Source organism: Oryzias latipes, chromosome 20 (genome assembly GCF_002234675.1).
Source record: "Oryzias latipes chromosome 20, ASM223467v1".
Taxonomy (NCBI): Eukaryota; Metazoa; Chordata; class Actinopteri; order Beloniformes; family Adrianichthyidae; genus Oryzias; species Oryzias latipes.
Genome location: NC_019878.2, coordinates 12061978 through 12084831, shown reverse-complemented (window position 1 = coordinate 12084831; position 22854 = coordinate 12061978). Strand labels below are relative to the sequence as shown.

Below are 22854 nucleotides of genomic sequence, written 5' to 3'. Positions count from 1 at the left end.
TTATAGAGGGGGGTGGGGGGTGGATTGCTGTGTTTGGTAACAACACAAAACTCCACAATGTGTTACTGTCAAAAACAGATGTGCTGTTCAGTCTTTTTCATTGGCAGGAGCATCACAGAAAAGCTGCACAAGCAAATAATGAGGTAAGGCTCTAAGCTGGTTATGAGTCTGGAAACTCAAGAGCTGTTTCTGCAAAAACATATGCTGCACAGGGGGCATATAGCAGAACAGATAACTGTGAAAACCTGGTTCTTGAGACTAACTTCCCTGCTTATCTTCCCACCAACCCTGCACTGGTTGTTGCTGATTCCCCAGATTGGGTTTGTTTGGGATCACTTATTCCAGCCAATCGGCATCAAAAGACTTGGGGTAGCTCAAAAAAAGGCAGAACTTTAGGATTAAGGATGAAGAAAGATGCGTTGCACAATGTACCAATACAATCATTGACTGTATATGAGAACTAGACTTAGTGACTCCTCCCCTTGCGTTCCAAATAGAGAGTTCCTGCTGTCTCGTAAAAGTCAGAATTCTATAGACTTCTATAGAGAAATAAACAGCCATTGTTCTATTTATCAGAATAATCATTCTTGCTCTGATACTTTTTTGTAGCATATTCTTGATAATCCTAATCTTATTTCATAATATTCTCTCTGTAGTGCAAGTTATTAAAGTTATAAACTGGCCAATCAGATGCCTCAATAAAGGTTTGAGCTCTCACGTCGAACACTTTTCAAGTAGTCGTGGACCTCAAACAAGCTCTTTCCTATGGGTGGCAGTGGTTGCCATAGAAATGTGGAATTAGACCAACTCAAACCAATCCTTGCTTACTGACAATGTCTGACTCCAACTTGGTGGTGTCTGTGTTAAAAAAAATGGCGACTGAGTTGACTTCCTTTGGTTGGAACCATCATTTTCTGTCAGGTCCTAATATACAGTCAATGGATAGGGAATTTACTCCATTTGTATACATTTTCCAACTTTAATTTGTACAAAAAAATCCTTCCTAACTGCTGAAACTGCAACCTACACTGACTTTGACAAAAGTTACCGCAATTGTTCAGTTTTTTTTAAGATTAAAAGATGTTAAATTTTAAATGATTTTAGATTCAAGATTTTTTGGGGGGGATATATTCAATTTTCTGAAGTTATACAATCAATAAAACTTGAAGAATAAAGATTAAAATCAAAATTTCAACCTTTAGAAAAAAGGCAATCGAGAGAATTTTTAACAAAAAACAGGCAATTACAGTAATTTCAGACATAGTTGTTTATGTTAGCAAGTTTATGTTAGCAAAGGAAGAGTTTTCTCTTCCTATAAAAGAAATTCTAAACTCCCAACATTTTTAAACTTTGATCCACTCTCAGACAAAGTTGCTGAAGTCTTGTATGAACTGTTAGTTTGAGAGTTGTTGTCAAAAATTCCCACTACTGGTCCATTTTCTTCCATCTTCAGGTAGATCCTTACAAAAGCCTTCTGTCCATGAAGTTTGTTCTGCTTCACACTTCATGAACGCTTTGAGTTGAAGCCACAATTCAGATACATTTGAAAAATTACGGAGGGACCTGATTGTCCCCGGGCCCGGTCACGAGTTGGGAGAATTTAGGTTTTCAATATTCAACCAATTTGGACTGAGGGCTAATCTGTGCTGACAGATGGGTTACTTTTGTCACCCTTACATAAAAACCCATCAAAGTGTATCTCAGAATGAATTCTTGTGCTTACTTCTGACTGGGCAAACCTATTTCTGCAGACCACAGGCATCTTTAAAATGGAGCTGTGTGACACGGTGCTTTTGCCAGAGCCAAGAGCCAATTTAGCACTCAGAGGACCGGTGTGAGAACCGCTCCAGGAACTCATAATCCATTGAAATTGCTCAAAGAAGAGTGGTAGGAGCATTACTCACCTTGGTGCAGTGGAAGTCCACTTGCTGCCAAGTTTGATTCGCTCAGCATTTATGGGGGGGAAAAAAGCTTCTTACATTAAAACAATAAAACAGTTTATTTCAAAATTAGCACTTTTCCAGCAGAAATCTAATAAAAATTTGTTTTTATTAAATTCAGAGTTTCCAAAAGTGTGTGCAGAGTGCTCTTACACAGGGCTTTTATTGTTGTTGCACTCCTCCACTCTTCCTCGTTCTATCCATCTCTCTTTTGTCTCTACAGATTCCATTTATGGGTTTTATGCTTTTATCAGTGAAGAGACTGCCGGGGTTTCAAAGCCATGAAATCCATTTCCATCCCCTTGTGTCCTCAGCCAATTTACTTCCAAAAAAACTGACAGCTTGATCTCATTCATGTATTCAGTTTTGTGCGGTTAACAGCGCAGACTGCATAAAGTTGCATTTTTTTATGCATGCTGCACACATTTGTTACCTGCCTGCTGTTGTACACTGATGGAGCTGAGCTGTTCTTGGTTGGTGCAATGCTCAATGCATAACTAATCTTATTACATACATTTGTCTCCAGTGATGGCAATTTGTAGGCTTCCATCACATTATTGCAATATACAGTTGCTCCATTGCTTCAATTCATTTCCAACCTTTAAAAAAAAACTAGTGCCTAACTCCATTTGAAAAGACATGGGGGAAGGAGTTACAAGAGATCATCTCTGACATCTGGGGAGATACATTCAATTGCATCATCACTGAGAGTCAAGTGATTGGAGCCAGGAACCCAGATGTTTTGATCTCCTGTGTTTTTTACCTTGAGAGTTGAGCCAAGACGTGACTTAAAATGGCAACAAAAGAAAAAAAAGAAACGGCCAATGCTGTATTCTGTGATGCAATCTGCACGTGGAAACTACAATTGGACCTTCACACTTGCCCGAGGCTGTGTTTTAGAATGCTGAAAGATGTCAAAACCTTCATAATGTATTATAGAACCGAGAGGCTGAATTCAGAGCAGACCCAAACCCAAAACTTAAAAAAACAGCTTAAAAGTCAAATCAGAAGGTTTCGATGGTGGTTAAAAAATAGTGATGTCAATGTTTTATAAAGTATCTTGAGAAATAAATAGTATTTTTGCAATTCTTTACAAAGAAAATGTGTTTTTCAATAGCCATCTGCTGGAAAAATGAGGTAAAAAGCAATCAAAAAGTTTGTAGATTCATATCCAACAAAAATGTCCCAACCTCCTTTTAGTTTGCCTCATTTGGACAAAGAACCACAATGAAATCACTTGAGAGCCTGCAATAAGGGCGTCTTCATGCTGTGTTAGACCATCATCTGGGGAGGCAACACAATCCGATCACGATCCCACCCAACATCATTGAGAACATAAGAAAATGAAATATGATGGACTAAAAGGGGGTGCTGTGCTTGCAAAAAATGAAAATGAAGTGTGTCTCTAGATATTTTCCTGAGGACATGTTGCTCTGTTTCATTTCTAAAGTAGAAATACAGGATTAAGACAGAAAAAATAAAAAAAAATAATTAATCAGTTCAAACAAGGAAAACAGAGAAGTGCAGTACAGACCAAAAGTTTGGACACACCTTCTCATTAAAACGAATGGGAAGGTGCATCCAAACTTTTGGTCTGTACTGTAAAGTGGATGCATCAGTATAAAGTGGAGCAGGGAGCTTGTGACCTGCTGTAGTAACTTGTGCATCACTCTTACAAGCTTTTCTAACAGCATCAATTTGGCTTCTCCTGATTCATAACGATTAGAATAAAGAAATACTCAGAAATGCAATTTTCAGCTTAATTTGCTTGTCCTCCATCACAAGGAAATGCCACAAGAACATGCTGAAAACCCTAAAAACATGATTTTTAATGGAGTGGGTCGTTAAAGAGTGGTTAAAAATGGTATCTATATCTTCAATTTAATCAAGACAGCTTGCTGAATCGAAATGTACTAAAAAAAACAGGAGGTGGGTCACCGAAAAGCTTTAAGTTGCCAACAGATCCGTGGAAAATCAGAAGAAAAGAATCACTGCAGATTGTTGGCCTCATCTCATCATATATTTTCTGCTAATCTTTTTGCTCCTCTTTAACCGGACGCTGGGAGACAGACGGGAAGCTTTGGGTTCATGATGCCAGATCCGGAAAGTCTGAGTGGGAGCAGATGCAGCAGTTGAGAAAGCAGAGCTGTGTTTGCAAAGTCATGCCTTGAAGGTGCTGGCAAAACTCTGAAGGTTCCAAACCTTTTTTAAAATTAGTCTCCCAGATTACATAAAAAGAAAAAAAAAGGAACTGTCAAAGAGAGAACAAGAAGTGAGTTGAGTCCAACAGGGAAAGGAAGGAAAATAAATCTGAGTTAAGATGATCTTCAATTTAACAACTTGCCCATAAATAGGAAGCAGAAGAATAAAAGAATTATGATTTTGAAGGTTATATTGGCCGTGAAAATGATGTTTTCACTCTAGTGTAGTGTCTTTATTCCACTTCAGCCCAGTAAAAAACTATCAGAGAAATATTCCAAATAACCAAATAGGTTTATATCTTCCATAACACATTTCCATGAAAATGTTCTGATTAACCTGGAACAAACCATTTAAGGATGAAGCATTTGGGATACTTTGATTTTATTAGAAATACTTTAATTTATTGAAACTTTATTCATAATAAAAACATATATCAGAGGACACACAGGAATACTCACAGTATTTCTGTCATGCATTAGATGGGCCGAGGAAAATAGACAGTAGACAGTACAGCTGGTGTAAATTGATGTTTCAGGAGAATTATTGCTTTGCTTTGGTGTGCTTACTTGTCAACTCTTTGCTCTTAAAGACATTGGTTTAGAGGAGTCCTTACATCCATCAGCATTATCCTAGTTTCTTTTTGTTTTAATTAAATACTCAATACAATCAAATGAAAAAAGGAATCTGAGGTAAAACTCTGATTTAATAAAACAAAGGTAGGGGAAATTTATTAACAGTATTCAATCCAGAACTTTGTTGGAAGCACAAACACTAGGGTTGTATAGGATAAAAGATACATATCCCAAAATCGATCTAGCACTCAGAACCCCCCCCCCAGAAACAACCAAACACTTACCGGCCACTTTATTAAGTACACCTTGCTAGTATTGGGTTGGACCCCCTTCTGCCTTCAGAACTGTCTTAATTCTTGATGGCATCTCAGCGAGGTAGTGGAAACACTCCTGAGAGAGTTTGGTCCATGTTGACATGACAGCATCACATAGTTGCTCAACATTTGTCGGCTGCACATCCATGATGCCAATCTCCTGTTCCACCACATTCCAAAGGTTCTCTGTGAGATCTGGTGACTGTGGAGGACATTTGAGTCCAGTTAACTCATTGTCCTGTTCAAGAAACCGGTCTGAGATTATTCCAGCTTGATGACATGGCGCCTTATCCTGCTGGAAGTAGCCATCAGAAGATTGTTACACAGTGGTCATGTAGGGGTGAACATGGTCAGCAGCAACACTTCGGTATACTGTGGCTTTGTAACTGTGCTTGATTGGTAATGTGCCCAAAATATCCACCACACCATTACACCACCAGCTTTAACCATTGATACAAGGCAGGATGGATCCATGCTTTCATGTTGTTGACGCCAAAGTCTGACCCTACCATTTGAATGTTGCAGCAGAAATAGACTCATCAGACCATTCAACGTTTTTCCAATCTTCTATTGTCCAATCCTGGTGAGCCTGTATGAATTTTCGCCTCAGTTTTCTGTTCTTAGCTGACAGGAGTGACACCCAGTCTGGTTTCTTCCAGCCTGTCTGCCTCAAGGTTGGATGTGTTGTGCGTTCAGAGATGCTTGGTTTGAACTGCAGCAGATCATCTTGACAATGTCTACATGCCTAAATGCACTGAGTTGCTTCCATGAGATTGGCTAATTAGAAATGTGTGTTAACGAGCAGTTGGACAGGTGTGCCTAATAAAACGGCCAGTGAGTGTTTATTGTTAAAGTTATAAAATTGGTTTCTGGCACAAATGGTCAGCCTTTTTATGTAACGGTTTCGGTTTCTTTGTGTTTTGTTTCCTTGGTTTCCTGTTTTATTTTGTAGTATTTCCTGTTTGGTTGTTGTTTCATGTTTTACCTTTCCCCATCAGTCCGGACTGTTTCCACCTGTGTCTCGTTTGTCTGCATGTATTTAGGTCTTGTCTTTCCCTTCCTCCTGTGCTGCTCCATAGGCTAATGTTTCCCTGTCTAGTGTATTTCGAGTTTCGAGTGTTTCTGGCCTGCTCTGCAGTGGTTTTTGGTTGGTTTAGTTTTGTTATTAAAGTTCCTGCAACCTCCTGCCTCCTCTCCTCTCCTCTCCGCGCCTGGGTACGTCCCCCCTATTTCCCCCGTAACATTTTAGTAACGTGATGTAAACAAAAAGACACCTAATCACAAGCTTGCTTCCAAGGCGGGTCAATTATATTTGGCTGAAGAGGATAAAACGCAGTGAAGGATGTGTGTTGTGGGTGCTAAACATATGATAACCCATTTTTTTCACAGCACTTCAAACAATACCTGAATACATTTAAATGACACACCTTTTAAATTATAAAGAACAAAACAGTCGTGTATGTTAACAAGACATTTTGTTTTTATTGATTAAAATAAAAGTGACATCAAGAAAATAAGTTTAAAGATACGCATCATTTTTAGTTTTTAAACACCAAATGAATAATACACATTAAAGACGGAGGTACAAGCCATGTTTACCATCCGTTACTATGGGAAACGTCCGCGCGCTCTCTAACAAGCTGGACGAGTTAACAGCGCTCATGCGTCTGCAGCGGGTGTACCGTGAGAGCAGCCTGCTGTGTTTCACCGAGACGTGGCTCAACCAGGACATGACAAACTCCGTGGTCTCAGTTACTGGATTCACGCTGGTGCGGGCGGACCGGAGCGCGGCGCAGAGCGGAAAGAAGAAAGGCGGTGGTCTGGCGGTGTTCGTGAATGACAGATGGTGTAACCCGAACCACATCACTGTGAAAGAACAGCACTGCAGCAAGGACATTGAACTGGTGGCAGTCAGCGTTCGGCCGTACTACCTTCCACGGGAGTTCTCCCATGTGCTGGTGGTGACTGTTTACGTCCCTCCGTCGGCTGACACTGCTGTCGCTTGTGAGCGCGTGCACAGCACCGTGTCCCAGCTGCAGACACAACACCCGCAGGCCCTGATGCTGATTTCTGGGGACTTTAACCATGCATGCACCCCCCTCTCCGCCACCCTGTCCAACTTCACCCAGTATGTGAACTGTCATACGAGGGACAGAAAAACTCTGGACCTTTTCTATGCTAACATCAAGAATGCATATGCTTCTGCCCCCCTCCCCCCTTTAGGACGCTCTGATCACAACCTGGTCCATCTCTCCTCTGCGTACACTCCAGTGGTGAAACAGCAGAAACCACAGATTAAAACGGTGAAGATCTGGACTGGGGAAGTAACAGAGCGACTAAGGGACTGTTTTAGCACCACAGACTGGGACGTTCTCTGCAGTCCACACGGGGAAGACATTGACAGTCTTACTGACTGCATCACGGACTATGTCAATTTTTGTGTGGAAAACACAGTGCAAACAAAATCAGTGCAGTGTTTTTCCAACAACAAGCCCTGGGTCACTCCTGAGCTGAAGACCCTCCTAAATGAGAAGAAGAGGGCTTTTCTCTCTGGGGACAAGGAGGAGCTACGCAGAGTACAGAGGGACCTGAAATATAAGATCAGGAAGTGCAAGGACTGCTACAGGAAGAAGCTGGAGCAGCGCCTGGAACAGAACAACATCCGTGATGTGTGGAGGGGTCTAAAACACATCTCAGGACATGCTGAGGCTGGAAATGGTCGCCAGGTCACAGGTGACCAAGCCTGGGCAAATGAACTGAACCTGTTCTTTAACAGATTTGATTCTGCCCAGCCCCCAGTCTCCACCCACACGGCCCCCTCTTCACACCTTTCCAGCTCAGGCGTCTCCTCCCAGCTGCAGCTGTTACCACCTCGGCACCAAACAGTCCAATCTCCCCTTCTTCCAACAGAAGCAAAGGGACCCCCCCAACGACTCACAGCACCAGACCAGCCACCGCCCACCCATCCTCCAACCCCCCTCTGCCTCACCCTGAATCAGGTTAGGATGGAGTTAAGGAGAACAAAGGCCAGGAAGGCAACAGGCCCTGACAACATCACCTCCAGGCTCCTCAGGGAGTGTGCAGACCAGCTCTGTGTGGTGATGCTGTTCATATTTATTATGAGACTCAGACTGGAGAAGGTACCAGTCCTCTGGAGGACTTCCTGCCTGGTTCCGGTTCCAAAGGTACCTCGTCCTACGGAACCGAACCACTTCAGACCTGTCGCCTTGACTTCCCACCTGATGAAGGCTATGGAGAGGATCATCCTCAGCCATCTTCGCACTCAGGTGAGCTCAGCACTGGACCCGCTGCAGTTTGCATATCGACCAGGCATCGGGGTGGATGACGCCATCATCTACCTGCAGCATCGGGCCCTGTCTCACCTGGAGGCCCCTGGGAGCACTGTGAGAGTCATGTTTTTTGATTTCTCCAGTGCTTTCAACACAATTCAGCCATCACTGCTGAGGAGGAAGCTGGAGGTTGCAGGTGTGGACCAACATCTGGTTGCTTGGACCATCAACTACCTCACAGACAGGCCACAGTTTGTGAGGCTGCTTGACTGTGTGTCTGATGTGGTGGTCTGCAGCACGGGGGCACCTCAAGGGACAGTGCTCTCCCCATTCCTGTTTACCCTGTACACATCAGACTTCATCTACGACTCCCACCACTGTCATCTGCAGAAGTTCTCAGATGACAGTGCCATTGTGGGCTGTGTATCAGGGGGGGATGAGCAGGAGTACAGGGGGGTCATCACTGACTTTGGCTACGTTCACACTGCAGGGCTTAATGCTCAATTCGGATTTTTTCAAAAAATCCGAATTGTTTGCTAGACCGTTCACATTTCCAAGTAAATCCGAACTTTTGTGATCTCCAGTGTGACCGTGACACGACCCAAACGAGACCCGCATGCGCAGAAGCCAGAAGAATACTCAACGGTGAACGACGTCACTTGTTGTTTGCGGAGCCAACGTTAACAATGGATGTCAACAACAGTGTTGTCAAAAGCGGAGCTCTTTTTGTAATATTAAATTTATTTTCACGAAGGAGCAGCACAATTACAATCTACTCATTTTAAGAAGGCATTGGAGTCGGGATCGTCTGTACCCACTGTTGTGGAATGGAAATGTGTTTGTGTTGGGGCCGCGCGCCCGCGTGTGTGTGTGTGTTTGTGTGTGCAAGCGCGTGCCGCGATAGAGAATAGGGGGGGGCAGTGCGTGCGCGCATTCATGTTGTGTGTTACGGATGACGGTAATAAAAGAAGGTTTCCCCCAAAATAAATGCTATGGACTCTTTATTAACCCGTTCTGGAGAATCTAAGGATCAGAACAGGGAGGAGGAGGAGGATCGCCTCGGGTCCCCCGCGCTTCTGAGCACGGTCGGAAAGGCCGGGGAGAAAGAAAAAAAAGTCATCGCGGGAAAGGTTCAACACCACGCTCGGCCATTTATCTGGAAATTTTTTCAAAAACCGCCCAGTTGCGATCAGAGCCCTGGAGTTTGGCCTGGAAAGAGCGATCAGCCCAAATATTAATCCAATCAGTGACCTCCCTTCCCTTCCACTGACTGATCTCAGCAGCATCGTCTACCATGGTTGATGTTTACGTTCTCGTTCCCGCCTACTACAACGCAAAATGATGACGTTTGTTGCGTGTCGATGACGTACAGTTCGGAATCAAGTCGCCTGGCCGGTCAGACGGCGGTCGCAATTGAAAAGAACGGCTACAATTCGGAATCAGGACGGCAAACCCACGGGGCCTGGGTCGCAATTGAAAAGATCGGATCTGTGTCATTCAGACTGTCATGAAAAGATCGGAATTGGGCCGCTTAGGGGCAAAAAATTCGGAATTGGGTCGTTTCAGCCTGCAGTGTGAACGTAGCCTTTGTTAGCTGGTGTGAAGTTAACCACCTGCTGCTTAACACCAGCAAGACAAAGGAGCTGATACTGGACTTCAAGAGGTCCTCACCATCACAGTCACCGGTGAACATCCAGGGTTCAGACATTGAGGTCGTGGACACATTTAAATATCTGGGTGTTCACCTGAACAACAGACTTGACTGGTCCAACAACACGGATGCTCTGTACAGGAGGGGTCAGAGTCGCCTCCACCTGCTGAGTAGACTGAGGTCCTTTGGCGTGTGCAGACAGCTGCTGAGGACCTTTTACGACACTGTGGTGGCCTCAGTGGTCCTTTATGGAGTTGTGTGCTGGGCGGGGGGCAGTGCAGGCAGAGACTTGAAGAGGCTTAACAAACTGGTTAGGAGGGCCGGCTCTGTCCTGGGCTGCACACTTGAGTCCATCGAGGAGGTGGCGGACAGGAGGATGTTAGCTAAGCTGACATCCATCATGGATAACCCCTCCCACCCCCTACACCAAACTGTAGAGGCGCTGACCAGCTCCTTCAGCACAAGACTGTTGCACCCTCAGTGTAAGAAGGAGCGCTACCGCAGGTCATTCCTCCCCACAGCCATCAGACTGTACAACACCGTGTCAGAGTGACACTCCACGGTCCCAGGGGTGTTTTTCTGTTTAGTCATTGATTCATTTACTTTTGTTGTAGTTGTTGTTTTTCAATTTTAAATTGTTTTTTGTTCCTGAACAGTTGTTTGTTTTTGTTCTTGGTGTGAACTTCATTAGTTATTTCTGTATTTTGAAAAAATTTGTAATGTTTTTTTACAGTTTACATGTTTTGCAGACCGCATGTTTTTTACACTTTTGCAGCTGTATTTATTTAATATTTATTTCTTTATTTAATAAGAATCTCATTTTTGATAATAATTTTTCATAATAATTTTAGTAATATTTTTAATTATCTAATATAAATGTAATTTGTGATGTCCTTTATTGATTTTATATTATATAGATTATTTCTGAATGTCGTGTTGCTGCCACAGATAAATGAAATTTCCCCATTGTGGGATTAATAAAGTCATCTATCTATCTATCTATCTAAAATTGTATTGATCTAGGTAAAATTATTGCACTCCATTGCCACAGTCAGTTGAAAATTTTATGTATAAAATTGTATTTAATCATATGAAAGGGTAATATACAAACGGCTAATAGAGACACATTCCCTCACCGTTTTCTGCCAAATCTGATGCAAAAAAATAGAAATAGTAAATGTTGCAGTTCCTCAAACGTCCACTAGAGGCAAGTGACAGAAGGTTAAAACCTATGTCAGAATGCCAGATTTTAAACTACTAAAATTTTAAACTACTTTAAAATTACTTTTTTCCAGTGTGCTTTCAATTATCTTTTGCTCTCTGCCAAAGTTGTTCTTCATGCTTTTAAGCAATTTTTATTTTATGTAGCTGGAAAGACAACATATTTTGAGGCTTTCTACAGATTTTTCCTGTTTATACAACTTCCATTAGCATTTTAGGTTTGAAATGTTGTCCATTAAGGCCAAATAAATGGAAAAACAATGTTGTGCTGCTCCTACTAGAGAAAATCTAGAATCAACTGTGTGAACCAAAATAAAACCCCAAATTATTTATGTTATCAGAGTCAGCTTTTTCAACATGACAGCATATTTTACGAATTCTGCAATCAACCTTCATCCTGTATTCGGTAATTTTCTGTGAGCTTGTATTGATTGTATTTCTGATGGGAAAAAAATAATTACAAGAGAACCTGCGGCTTGGTTATTTTACATGAAACTAATCTTCATCTTACCCTCTATTACTGTCAAAGACAGGAGGACACTATCATCATCTGCAAGGTAAGTGCTTGTAACAATCATTTATGCTTCACTGAGAGTACTGATGAGGTATATCAACCCTCTCTGTCTCTTGTAATCCTCTTGTAACTAAATGAGATTTTTATAAAAATGTAAATTAAACAGGAAGAGTCTACATTTCAAACTCTTTTTCACTCCCTTTATTTTAACCAACCAACATTTTTTTTCACAGACCACTTGAGGTCTCATCTGTGTGGTCATGGGAAGGATCTATGGAAATATTTTTGTTACATGAACCCGATAGATCCCATTTAATGCCTCAATCACTTGCACTAGTACTGGAATTGACCCATATGGATGTTGTGGATTTTTGGGTTGTCTGAGCCCATAGAGCAGGGGTGTCAAACTCATTTTCACTGCGGGCCACATCAGCATAGTGGTTGTCCTCAAAGGGCCAGATATAACTTATACATGTAACTAAATGCAATCAAAAATAAATGCAACTACTCCTTAATGTTAAATAACTCATTATTTATTTATTATAACTTTTTAAAGTGAAAATAAAAGTTGCATAGAAAACATATGTTTGCTTGTTATTCTAGCATAAATCCTTTTACATTTTGTCTACTTATGAAAACCCACATAACTTCATTAATGAAGGTTCAAACTGTCCAAGTGTATTAAGAAAAATAACAAAACTGAGCTACAAAGAACATGTATTACATGTGTAACATTTTGTCTGCATACACACATAAGACCTGCAAAAATTGAATAATTACAGCAACTACACATAAATAATATGTGATCAGCTAAAAAAAAAAAATCTTTTAAGAAATTAAAAACTTTTATGGCCTCGCGGGCCACATAAAATGACATGGCGGGCCACATTTGAACCCTGGGCCTTGAGTTTGACACCTGTGCCATAGAGAGTTACAGAAAGGAGGGGGCAGCATCATAAGTGTGTCTTACAGTTCCTCTTTGGCTCGTGTCCACCTTAAGGGGCGTCTTGAACATAGAATGTACCATTGTTGTGACTGTGATCAGCGTAATGTGAAATATTTGTAAAGATTATTCACGTTACATGCACCGGTGATACTGTCGTATGTGTTATTATGCCACACTTCATTTAATAGTTAGTGTGAGGAGTGCAGGTGATACATAAGTATCTGCAAGATGCCCATAGGATGCCCACACAAATTGTCTAATTTCCTCATTTCTAACAGTCAGGTTGCACGCAAGAAGTGCAATAGAATCAGCTAATTTTTCATTGAATCTGTAAGCACTTAACTGCTGTGCAGCGTTGCATATCAGCAAAAGGCTGCTTTTTTACACTTTAGAATCTTCAAGAATTACTTTAATTGCGTGAACGGTTGAAAAGTTACAATAGTTGAAGGAACGTCAATACTAGAGCTAAAGCTCCAGTGTAAAAGGGGTAAGGAGTAGTGTCAGAGATTTCGCCTGGGGTTACATATTATGTTTATATTTCAAGCAGATAATTTTCTGACCAGCAGTGGCTTAGGCAGTTGAGCAGATCCGCCAATGATCAAAGGATTGGCTGTTCGATCCACACTCCCCCCAGTAAACTGTCGCTGTGTCCTTGGGTGAGACACTTCACCCTCCCTACTTTCAGTGTGATTCCACTGGTGTGTGAATGGGAATGATTGTCCTGGTGATTGTCAGAGGGGCCGTAGGCACGTACTGGCATCCACACCTCTATCATCACCAAGTATGAATGAGGAGTGAATGAATAATAGACACACTGTGAGCGCTTAGAGCGTTGGAAAAGCAAAGATAAATCCAACCCATCATTTTTATTATTATTATTATTATCCAGGCTTAAACGACTCAAATATTGACTGAATGTTAGCATGAGAACCATCACTTCCAAGCCAGCTTAAGGTTGAATGCTCAAGTTGTAAATTCATTTTTCCTATTGCTGGGAAACGTGACAATATTGGTATTATGCTCTTGAGGGACAAAAAGATAAGGCGTGATATTAACCATCGGAGTGTATGAGTTGTTTTGATCTTGTGTCGGTCTGTTGATCTTAAGAGAGAGCTTAGTTGTGAAGAAAGGTCTGATTTACCAGTTAATTTATGACTGACTGGTGGTCATGAGCTGTGGGCTGTGAGAAAGCACTTACAATCATTGATAAAGGCAAGCTTCCCTGGTTTGTTGGCTGGAGCCTCCCGCAGAGATGTATGGACAAGTGTAGTCGTCTGCAAAAAGCTTGAGGTGAAGCTGCCCCTGTACATTCAGAGATACTTTCTGTTGTTTGGATATCTAGTAAGGGATTACAGACATGTTTAATCACATCCTGTGGTAGACCAATAAGTCTTTTTTAGATTTTATCAGTTAGCTGTTGCACTTCCACTTTAGTGTCTTTCTATGAGATCTGTAAGAATTGAAGAAGATGATCAATTAATAATAACAATGGATTGGATTTATCTGCGCATTTCAAGACACCCAAAGCGCTTACATTATGTCCATTATTCATTCACTCCTCATTCATACTTGGTGATGGTAAGCTACGGTTGTAGCCACAGCTGCCCTGGGGCAGACTGACAGAGGCGTGGCTGCCATTTCGCGCCTACATTCATACACATTCACACACCAGTGGAGCCACACTGGAGGCAAGGAGGGGTGAAGTGTCTTGCCCAAGGACACAACGACATTTTGGCTGGTGGGAGCGGGGATCGAACCGCCAACCCTTCGATCATTGGACGACCCGCTCAACCACCTGATGGATGGATAGATGATTGGATTGATGTTGGGTTAATTATGAGTTTGAGGCTATACCTCTGCTGTGGTGTGCTTAAGTTCTAAAACTGTATTTCAGTACTTAATTGTTTGGCATCTCTGTTACTCTATTTCCAGTCTTTTTAAGAAAAACTCAGCATTTTTACTCCAACAACATGCTGTAAATGCACACCACATGTTTGCATTATGCAGTCTACCCAACGAAATACTAAAAATGACATGTCTTAATGTTGCTAAACTGACCGTAAGTAGAACTGTCTATATTTTTCTGGCTTACGTGATACTTTGTTCTTTTTCTATCATCTTGGCTCATGTTTTCACATAGATTTAAACAAGCAAATTCAATATGATGACAATGGTTGCAGGATTTGCCTAGCTTTACATGTAAACTGAGATTTCCATTTAGTTTGATTAGTGTGAATCTCTCTTAGAAGTGTGTGTGCGGTTGTGAACCCAAATTGAAACCTCATCATTGGTCTAATGGTGCAGCTCTCCCAGCTTTGCTCTGACACACAATGACACGCACGTCCACAAGATCCTCATCCCTTGCTGTTAGTCTAATGGGAAATCATTGATCTGGCTCATTAGATCTGACCCTCCTTTATTATTTGAGAAGATTAAAGGAAAACTTTTCCATTTAACATTCTTTGAGTAGCACGGGAGAGCCACAGCTTACATGTGCAACACTGAAATGGGCTGTCAGAAGGTTTGGGATGGATGTCATAAAGATTAAATAAAGATAAAAGGTTTTCCATGTAAAAGCAGAACGGAGAAATCTTGAACTGGTCATTTTCCCTGCAGTAAAAACAAAGTCAATCACATTTTCCTGGATGTAACTGGCATCCTGAAGTTCCTGTTGATTTTCTCACACTGATGACTGTGTTTACCTGAAGTGAGCTCAGCGCCTGCTGTTGCCCTCTACCGGCACTGACGGGTTGATGACACATCCATGGGAAACATTCACAGAGACGTTGACGCAACGAAATATTTTATTTATTTATTTTTGTTCTGGAAAAATAAAATACAATTTTATAAAAGATAAATACATACTTTTTGTAGATTTGCGAAGTTATATAGGCATTGTTTGAAAACTTTTTGCTTTAAAAAAAATCTGATAATAGACATTAGAGCGTTTAAAGCTCGTCTAAAGTATTTGTGATAGTTCCGATGAAAGATTCAGTGAAAGCTTTATAAAACACGCAATCTCAATGTAATCCCACACAAAAAAATTGAGCTGGCATGCCTGAAAGTGGAGTTTAATGACGTTAAATTATGATAAATAAAATAGTTCATAATTACTAAAATTAGTTTTGTGTTTTCATTTTTTATTTTTAAGCAATTTTGTTAGTGTTTTCTTCCTTTTGTTTTAATTAAGGTAAGGTGGGGGGCGAGTGCATTCGAGTTCGCGCATGCGCACTTGATGGGAAACGTGAATGAAAACGGGCAGCTATGCCGCGCGCTTGCAGAGAACGGGCTGGACTCGTCGGCTTGGAGCATCGGCCGGTGTACCGGAGGACCGACCCGGGGGCTGGCGGACCGGGAGGCTGCTGACGGCGCGTGTCTTTCAACGGGCAAAACCTCCTCCAGAAACTGCTGCCAAAAAAAAAGAGGAAGAAGAAAAATAAAAGGACCCCAACAACACAACAGCAGTCGACAAAAAAAATAACCCGTTTCTCCTCTCATCTCCTTCGGCTTTCATCTCCCGACAGAGGCACGGACGGAGGCATCAGCAATGTTGCTGCTAAATGTCTAGGATTTGTTAGCGGTGGTCTCGTCGTTGATATCCGCTGTGGACTGAACAGAACACGGACTGCAAGCCACAACAGAGGGCTTCACTATGGTTTTATTGGCACGCGGCAGTAGGAGATGTCTTCATAGCTGCTGTATGGGGACGTTATGCTTGCAGTTGTTGCTGTGGATTTTATGTGCCGTGAAGGGGGAGAGTCAGACCTTCAGTGTCGAGGTAAGAACATTTGTGGGAGAAAAAAAATATATTTTTGGTGGCAAAACATTACAAAGAATTAGAGACGCACTGTAGCTCATGTTCCTGTTGTGTTTAAAAACAAGAGGGGCTTTGTTTGTTGGAAACCCAGCTGAGCTTTCTGTCTTATACTCTGCACTTTAAAATGATTTACCCATAATGCTTTGGGTGGGAAAATATGAAAAATAATGCAAAATCATCTCACCTTTTGTATGTAAACAGGTGGTGGTGGAGTATATTTGAACTATCCTAGCATTTAAAATAAAGATGATGCAACCATAACAACATAAAAAAAAAACAACACACATCTTTTATCTTTGACTGACAAATGGATAAGGATGAGTGTGGGGAGCTTCATAAAACAGGGAATTTCTTTCAAAAGTCTGCTGAACCAACATGAATTTCCTTCCATTTTTTTTTTTTAGAGCATCCGCCTGTTTACATCCAGCATTGCATCCAAGGGGAAACGAATTTCCACTGTCTCACACTCAGCTGCACTCTCACACTTGCACATATCCGCTGAACAAGATCACTTTTTGCTCATGGACTGACAGCCAGTCATGCTCCACAGAGCCAGAAGATTTGCAAAGCTGGGCATGCATGCCATGCTGTTTGGCTGCAGATTTCACCCCAGTGCCACAAGTCATTTGGTTAAAATGCTGGAGCTCACATGACAGAGTGAAGCTGGAAAGAGGCTCCTTCATAAGTCTCAGATAATTGATTCTGGGTTGAGTTGCAAGACTACCTCCTTTATGTGCCCAAGACAGCATTTTCTTTGTCTACTGTTAAGCCCCCATGCTGCTCAATAACATCCATCTCTGTGCTCCACTGCAAGGCATCATTCAGAGATGAATTAATGGAGTGATAGAGTGATATTAGCAGTAGGATCACTGTGATTTCATAGAGCCTCCTGCATTGAAATGGTCTCATTTAAAGTCAATTATCTGCCTCTGCTTCCTTTTATTTATTTTTTTTAAATGTTCTTCGCCACATTTAGTTGTTGTTTTCTATAATCAGAAATGTGGTAAATCAGACAAACACTTTTGGATTTGTCAAATGCATAAATGCAAGAGGATTTCTTAAGTGTTTTTGAATGAAAACATACAAAAACACATCTATTTCCGTTGGTAACATTAAAGTAATGGCAGTATCATGGCTGCACAAAAAGCTGTGATTGGCAGCCTTGTTTACCTGTCCTGCAAAAGACACTGCTAAGGACACGGTGCATGGTTTTGATATCTGTGTGTTTACGGTTTCTCAGCATGTGTTCAGGACTTCAAAGTCTCCCCATGTGGACACTCTTGATTCCGCCAGAAGTGGGGTTTCCACTGTAACGTGAGCCCCTAACGGCCCCCTAATTTAACTGTTGTTAGTTCTGTTTTAAGGCTGCCAGAGAGCACATTACTGGCATTTGCATCCCATTATCCTCAAGCCGCAACAAAGCTGTAAGCATGAAGTTGGCTTTACACTGAGCAGTTCTTCCAGTGAGGGTCCAGAGGAAAAGGTTGAGAGCATAAGAAGTATTTGAAGTTCGGCTTTGATACTGTCCCACTCCAGTTGTGCAGAATCTCAGGAAAGACCGATGCTTGTTTGTCCACACATCTAAAAACAGAGAAATCTCTGTCCTCATTGGAAAAAGTGTGGACTTGCTTTTTGCACTTGTGATGTCTGAAATGCATAGAAATTAGAGGGAAATACAGCCTTTTGCACACTACAGGGCACACAGAATTCAAAAGCACACCATCAATGAATAGAATTTTGCAAAAAAATTGTCATATATAAGGCGCACTGAACTATAAGGCTTATTAAGCGAGAAAAAAAAAGTCAGATATGTCCACATGTCAGGCTTTATAAACTTCGTTAACAGTAATCTAGAACTTGTTAGTAACACACTACACATTAGCTACGTTAGAAGCGTTAACCGCGTTAGCGTATTCACTTTACTTGTAACTCCCAACCTTGTTTGCAACACGTATAAAAGGTCTGACACCGCTTAAACAATTGTTACTGTGACTGCGCTAACTCGCTACCTTGTTAGTAACACGTTAAAAAACTCTGTTCGACACCGCTACATTTTAGCTGCATTGGCATATTTACAATAACACCCAAACTTGTTTGGAACTCGTGCAAAAACAGTCTTGACAGAGCACTTTGTACTTTTCATAATCTGCTTCAACATCATTAATACATATATTAATCCATATATAAGGCAGTCCATATTATAAAGCACAATCATTAAAAAAAATAAATAAAAAATTAGGGCCCTTAAGTGCGCCTTTATAGAAGAGAAATTTTGGTAAATCTATCTGCCTCATCGGATCTCATCTCATCACTGACAGAAAGTGATATTTATTTGAAGAACAAGTCTTCTCTGGGTTTTTTCCTTTTTTCCCCCAAAATATCTTTTTTTTTTAACTGACATTGAACTTATTTAGGAATTATACGTTTTTTTGTTGTTGTCTTTTTTTTAAGAGCTCGTTCAGGTTTTGTAGGTGGGCCGTGTGAGTAGTCGAGCTCTCAGGAGCTATTTTTATCCTCCTCTTCCACGCGACTCCGACTGCTGCATAAAAGAGAGTTAATGGAGTTTTAATCTCTTTTTCCTGTTCAGGTTTGACAGGTCAGACAGTTTAGGAGAATCTCAATGAATATTGCATCATTTCTTCACTTAGTGCCACAAACACAGAAATATCCCTAAGTTATTCCTCTCATTGCTCTTTTGGAGGTTTTCAATTTATGGCACAGTTTGATGCTTCGCAGTTTGAATAGTTCACTACAGACTGTTTCATTTGGGTTAGATTGACTTAATGGTTTAATCTTTGAGTATTCCAATATTTGTGTTTTTATAACTTGCTGATATAATGTCAGCCACAGCTGTTTGCGTCTTACATTCTCTTTTTTTTTTTTGTATTGAGGATTTGTTGCATTTGAAGCTTACTTTTGTAATTACGTCCAGCTGCACAGCATGATGGAAACACTGCATTGCATTCAGTCATGGAGACATCAGGTGCAGTGCCTCGCTCTCAGTAGCGGAGTGCTTGAATCCCACCTCTGCTCACCAGGGACAAAGTGAAGTTGCTTAGTCAGAGATAATCTGCTTTATGACAAAGGCGGTGCAAAATTGCAGTCTCGACTGAGGGAGGAATCGATGAGTGATTTAATGGTTTAGGTCATATGTACTCATAGCTGGTGATTGTAAGTCATTATGTGCTGCCAGTGATTGTTTTGATGAAATATTTAGAAAATATATACCAAAAGTTTGGACACACCTGCTCATTCAAATGAATAAGAAGATGTGTCCAAACTTTTGGTCTGTACTGTTTGTCTTTAAGGATAAAAAGGAGGGTTAATGGTCTTATTCAGCCTGCAGTTTTTATTTTTTCAATTTGGAAATTGGGATGAGAACTTAACAAGATACACAAAACCCCTTTAGGACTAAATGTTTCTAAGAATATTGATGAATGTTAAATAATGGCAAATAAAACAAACATTTAGGAAATCAGATTAATATGTTTTACATAGGGCTGGGTTGATAAAATCGAGTAATCAATCTGAATAGAGCCAACCTTAATAAGTCAATAATAAAAGTAGAGATTGATCTTTTATGCTTTTCCTTTACCTAACACTACTCTCGTCGAGATTTTCTGAGATTTCGCTAGATCAAGCTTTAAAACAAACATGGTGAATAACTGTAAAACTGCTAGACAGTTTACAAAATACAATCGGACGGTTCATGGAACATTACTAATATTCTCTGATATATCTGCAGTGTAATTTTAACAGTAACAGCAATAAAACCTAGGTCTGCTAGCATGATACCAACGTATACTAGAATTCTTTATTTTTGCAGATTTTCATCTAAACTGATTTAAATGTTATTGTGCTAATATTGTTGTGTGAATACTCTATTATTTAGGCTAATCACCATCACACGTAATTTACCGTTATTTTTGGCACTATAAGGCACATTAATTTGCCTTGTAATCCAGAGCACTTTATATATGGATTAATTCTGGGTGTGTTTACTGATGAAGCAATTTTGAGAGGTGCACAGCGCTCTGTCAGACTGTTTGGTTGGGTGTTATGGATACGCTAACGCAGCTAACATGTAGCAGAGTCGAACCCTTTTTTGTAGTGTTACTAGAAAAGTTTGGAGTTAGCATTGTCACAGTAATGTTTGTTTTTTAGTTTATCAGTCTGTTCTACGTGTTTTCAAACAAGGTTGGGAGTTACAGATATTGTGAATATGATTAACACTTCTAACCTGTAGCGTATAACAATCAAGTTCAAGATTTCTGTTAATACATTTAATAAAGCCTGACTGATGGACTTATCTCTGACTCTTTTGTCTTGCTTTATGTGCCTTATAGTGTGGTGCACCTTATATGACATAAGTTCGAAAATAGACCATACATTCAGTGCTCCTTACAATAAGCTATTCTTTCTTCTTCATAACAACCCAGTTTTTGCAACATACTTGTATGATTAAACAAGTTGGTCTCGTTTATTAGCGCATAGCCTTTTCCCTAACTCCCCAACCTGAGACTTTGTTTTGTTGTATGAAATCTAATCTAAAATGGATCTCAGTCTATTTTTATATTACAAAAGAAAAAACATTCAGTTTTGCCTTTTTTTTCCCTTCTAAACTGAAGAACCAAATGTCTAGTGGCCTGGTTGTTGTGTGGCAGTACTTGGGATCAGTAGTGTTTGGGTTAATCTCATGCCACTAAAACCAGTGAAGCTGTTTTCATCAGCATAATACTGCAAAGCTCTCCAGCAGAAACTACAGTGCTGTTGTCTCAACGTGAGGAACAGCGGGGCGTCATCCATGTGTCAGCTCATGTTACTAGTTGGCATGCTCAGCCCCCTGAGTGGCATCTGAATAATGGAGAGCAAATAGTGCATAAATATGTGCTGTTTTTGGGCCTTGAAGCTTTTTGTGCTGGGAGCCACAATCTTGCAGGCCACTAGACCTTTAAAGTCAGGCTGCAGTGGAACCTCACAGTAGATAATTAGACTAAAAGAGACTGCATGCTTGGTTTAATACTAAGCACTTGCTCACTCTGTGTTTTTTCTCCGCATTTTCCCAGAAATTACTTGGGAACCAATTGGTATACTTTATACATATCTTGCCCAAATAAGTTTACCTTTCTCCCCTCCAGCATGGTGGTTATCAGAGGCGACATTGGCTCCTCAACATTAGCTTCTCAACTTAAATTGAAAATAAATCACTTCCTCTGCAACTGGGGCTTTTTCCCAGAACAGCATACATAAAAATATAATTGTAATTGCTTCTGTGTTCCATAAATCATGGGTTAGATTGGGCTTTTATTTGTATTAAAGTGCAGTCTGTTAATCTTTTTTACTTCCGTAACATTTTAGACTCTTTATCTTCAGCAGTGGCCTACATATTAGATTGTCGGGGCTCTTTTTCCTGCAGCAATTTCTCCCTTCCAGATACAGTATACTTTGTGTACATGAGACCACCTCTGGTGTCATGAGTGCATCCAGGCGCACACATGATTGTTTTTGCATCGGTATCGGTACGGTGTCACCCTCTTTTTTTTTTTTTTCATCAAGCTATGATATGAAATGAGAAACCACAAACACAGACACATATACATATTCCATTCTTTTCATCATTTGGCTTTGGTGATGGAGCCGTTTTTCAAGCAATCGGGGTGTCCGTGTCAGTCTGCTCAACCCTGTCGTGAAAAATTTAAGCAACACTTGCACAGACCTGAATGATTCATCATCAAACACAAAGCCGACTTTTTGCAAAAGCCGCTTGTTGCTGGTATGCATTGTTCTAAGTCTTTCTTTCAGTGTGGGAACAGATGGTCGACACCTTTCTGAGGCATATCTTTGGTCACAGCTTACTGAGCTGCTAAATCTTAAATGTGACTGACAGCTGCAACATTAGATGGTGCCAGTGGGGCCTTGTGTCTAACGCTGTCAATTAGGCTTTTGACAGAAATCTCAGGGACAAATCTGCACGCATGTTTTCACTCTATTATTCCATTTCGATTTTGTGAGGCACGTTCAAATGAAAGCATTGCTTTATAACCTAAAATTAATAGAAGATTAAGACTTATCTAGGATTTTGTGTTTTAGGATTTGCATCTTATAGCAGTTGATTAGTGCCATAACAAAGACACCTTGTTGTCATTTTCCATCTTTTAAAAGCTTAATACCCTTCAAAGATTATCCCAGTTTTAGCTGCTGTTTAGTATGTGTGATTACACTCTGACATTTTTGGGTGACATTTTTGTGACATTTCATCCTAATGGGGCCACTGATATAGTGGACACGCTGTGCATACGATGCGTCTGTGCTTGTGTGGGCGAAGCAGGGAAATACGCAGCAATAATCACATTGCATCGGGGTCGTAAAGTTCAGTTGATAAGTTTG

The 22854-nt window shown here is 40.8% G+C and overlaps 1 protein-coding gene across 2 annotated transcripts in view; it reads left to right on the top strand.

Annotated features, from left to right (window-relative positions):
- The first annotated feature begins 15852 nt into the window (after window positions 1-15852).
- mmp16 (matrix metallopeptidase 16) overlaps window positions 15853-22854 on the top strand; it is a 72476-nt gene continuing 65474 nt past the window's right edge. Inside the window, exon 1 of one of the 2 annotated variants that reach the window (XM_023949881.1) lies at window positions 15853-16428. In XM_023949881.1, coding sequence (XP_023805649.1) covers window positions 16303-16428 — 126 coding nt within the window. In that variant the 5' untranslated portion in view covers window positions 15853-16302. 2 annotated transcript variants of the gene reach the window in all.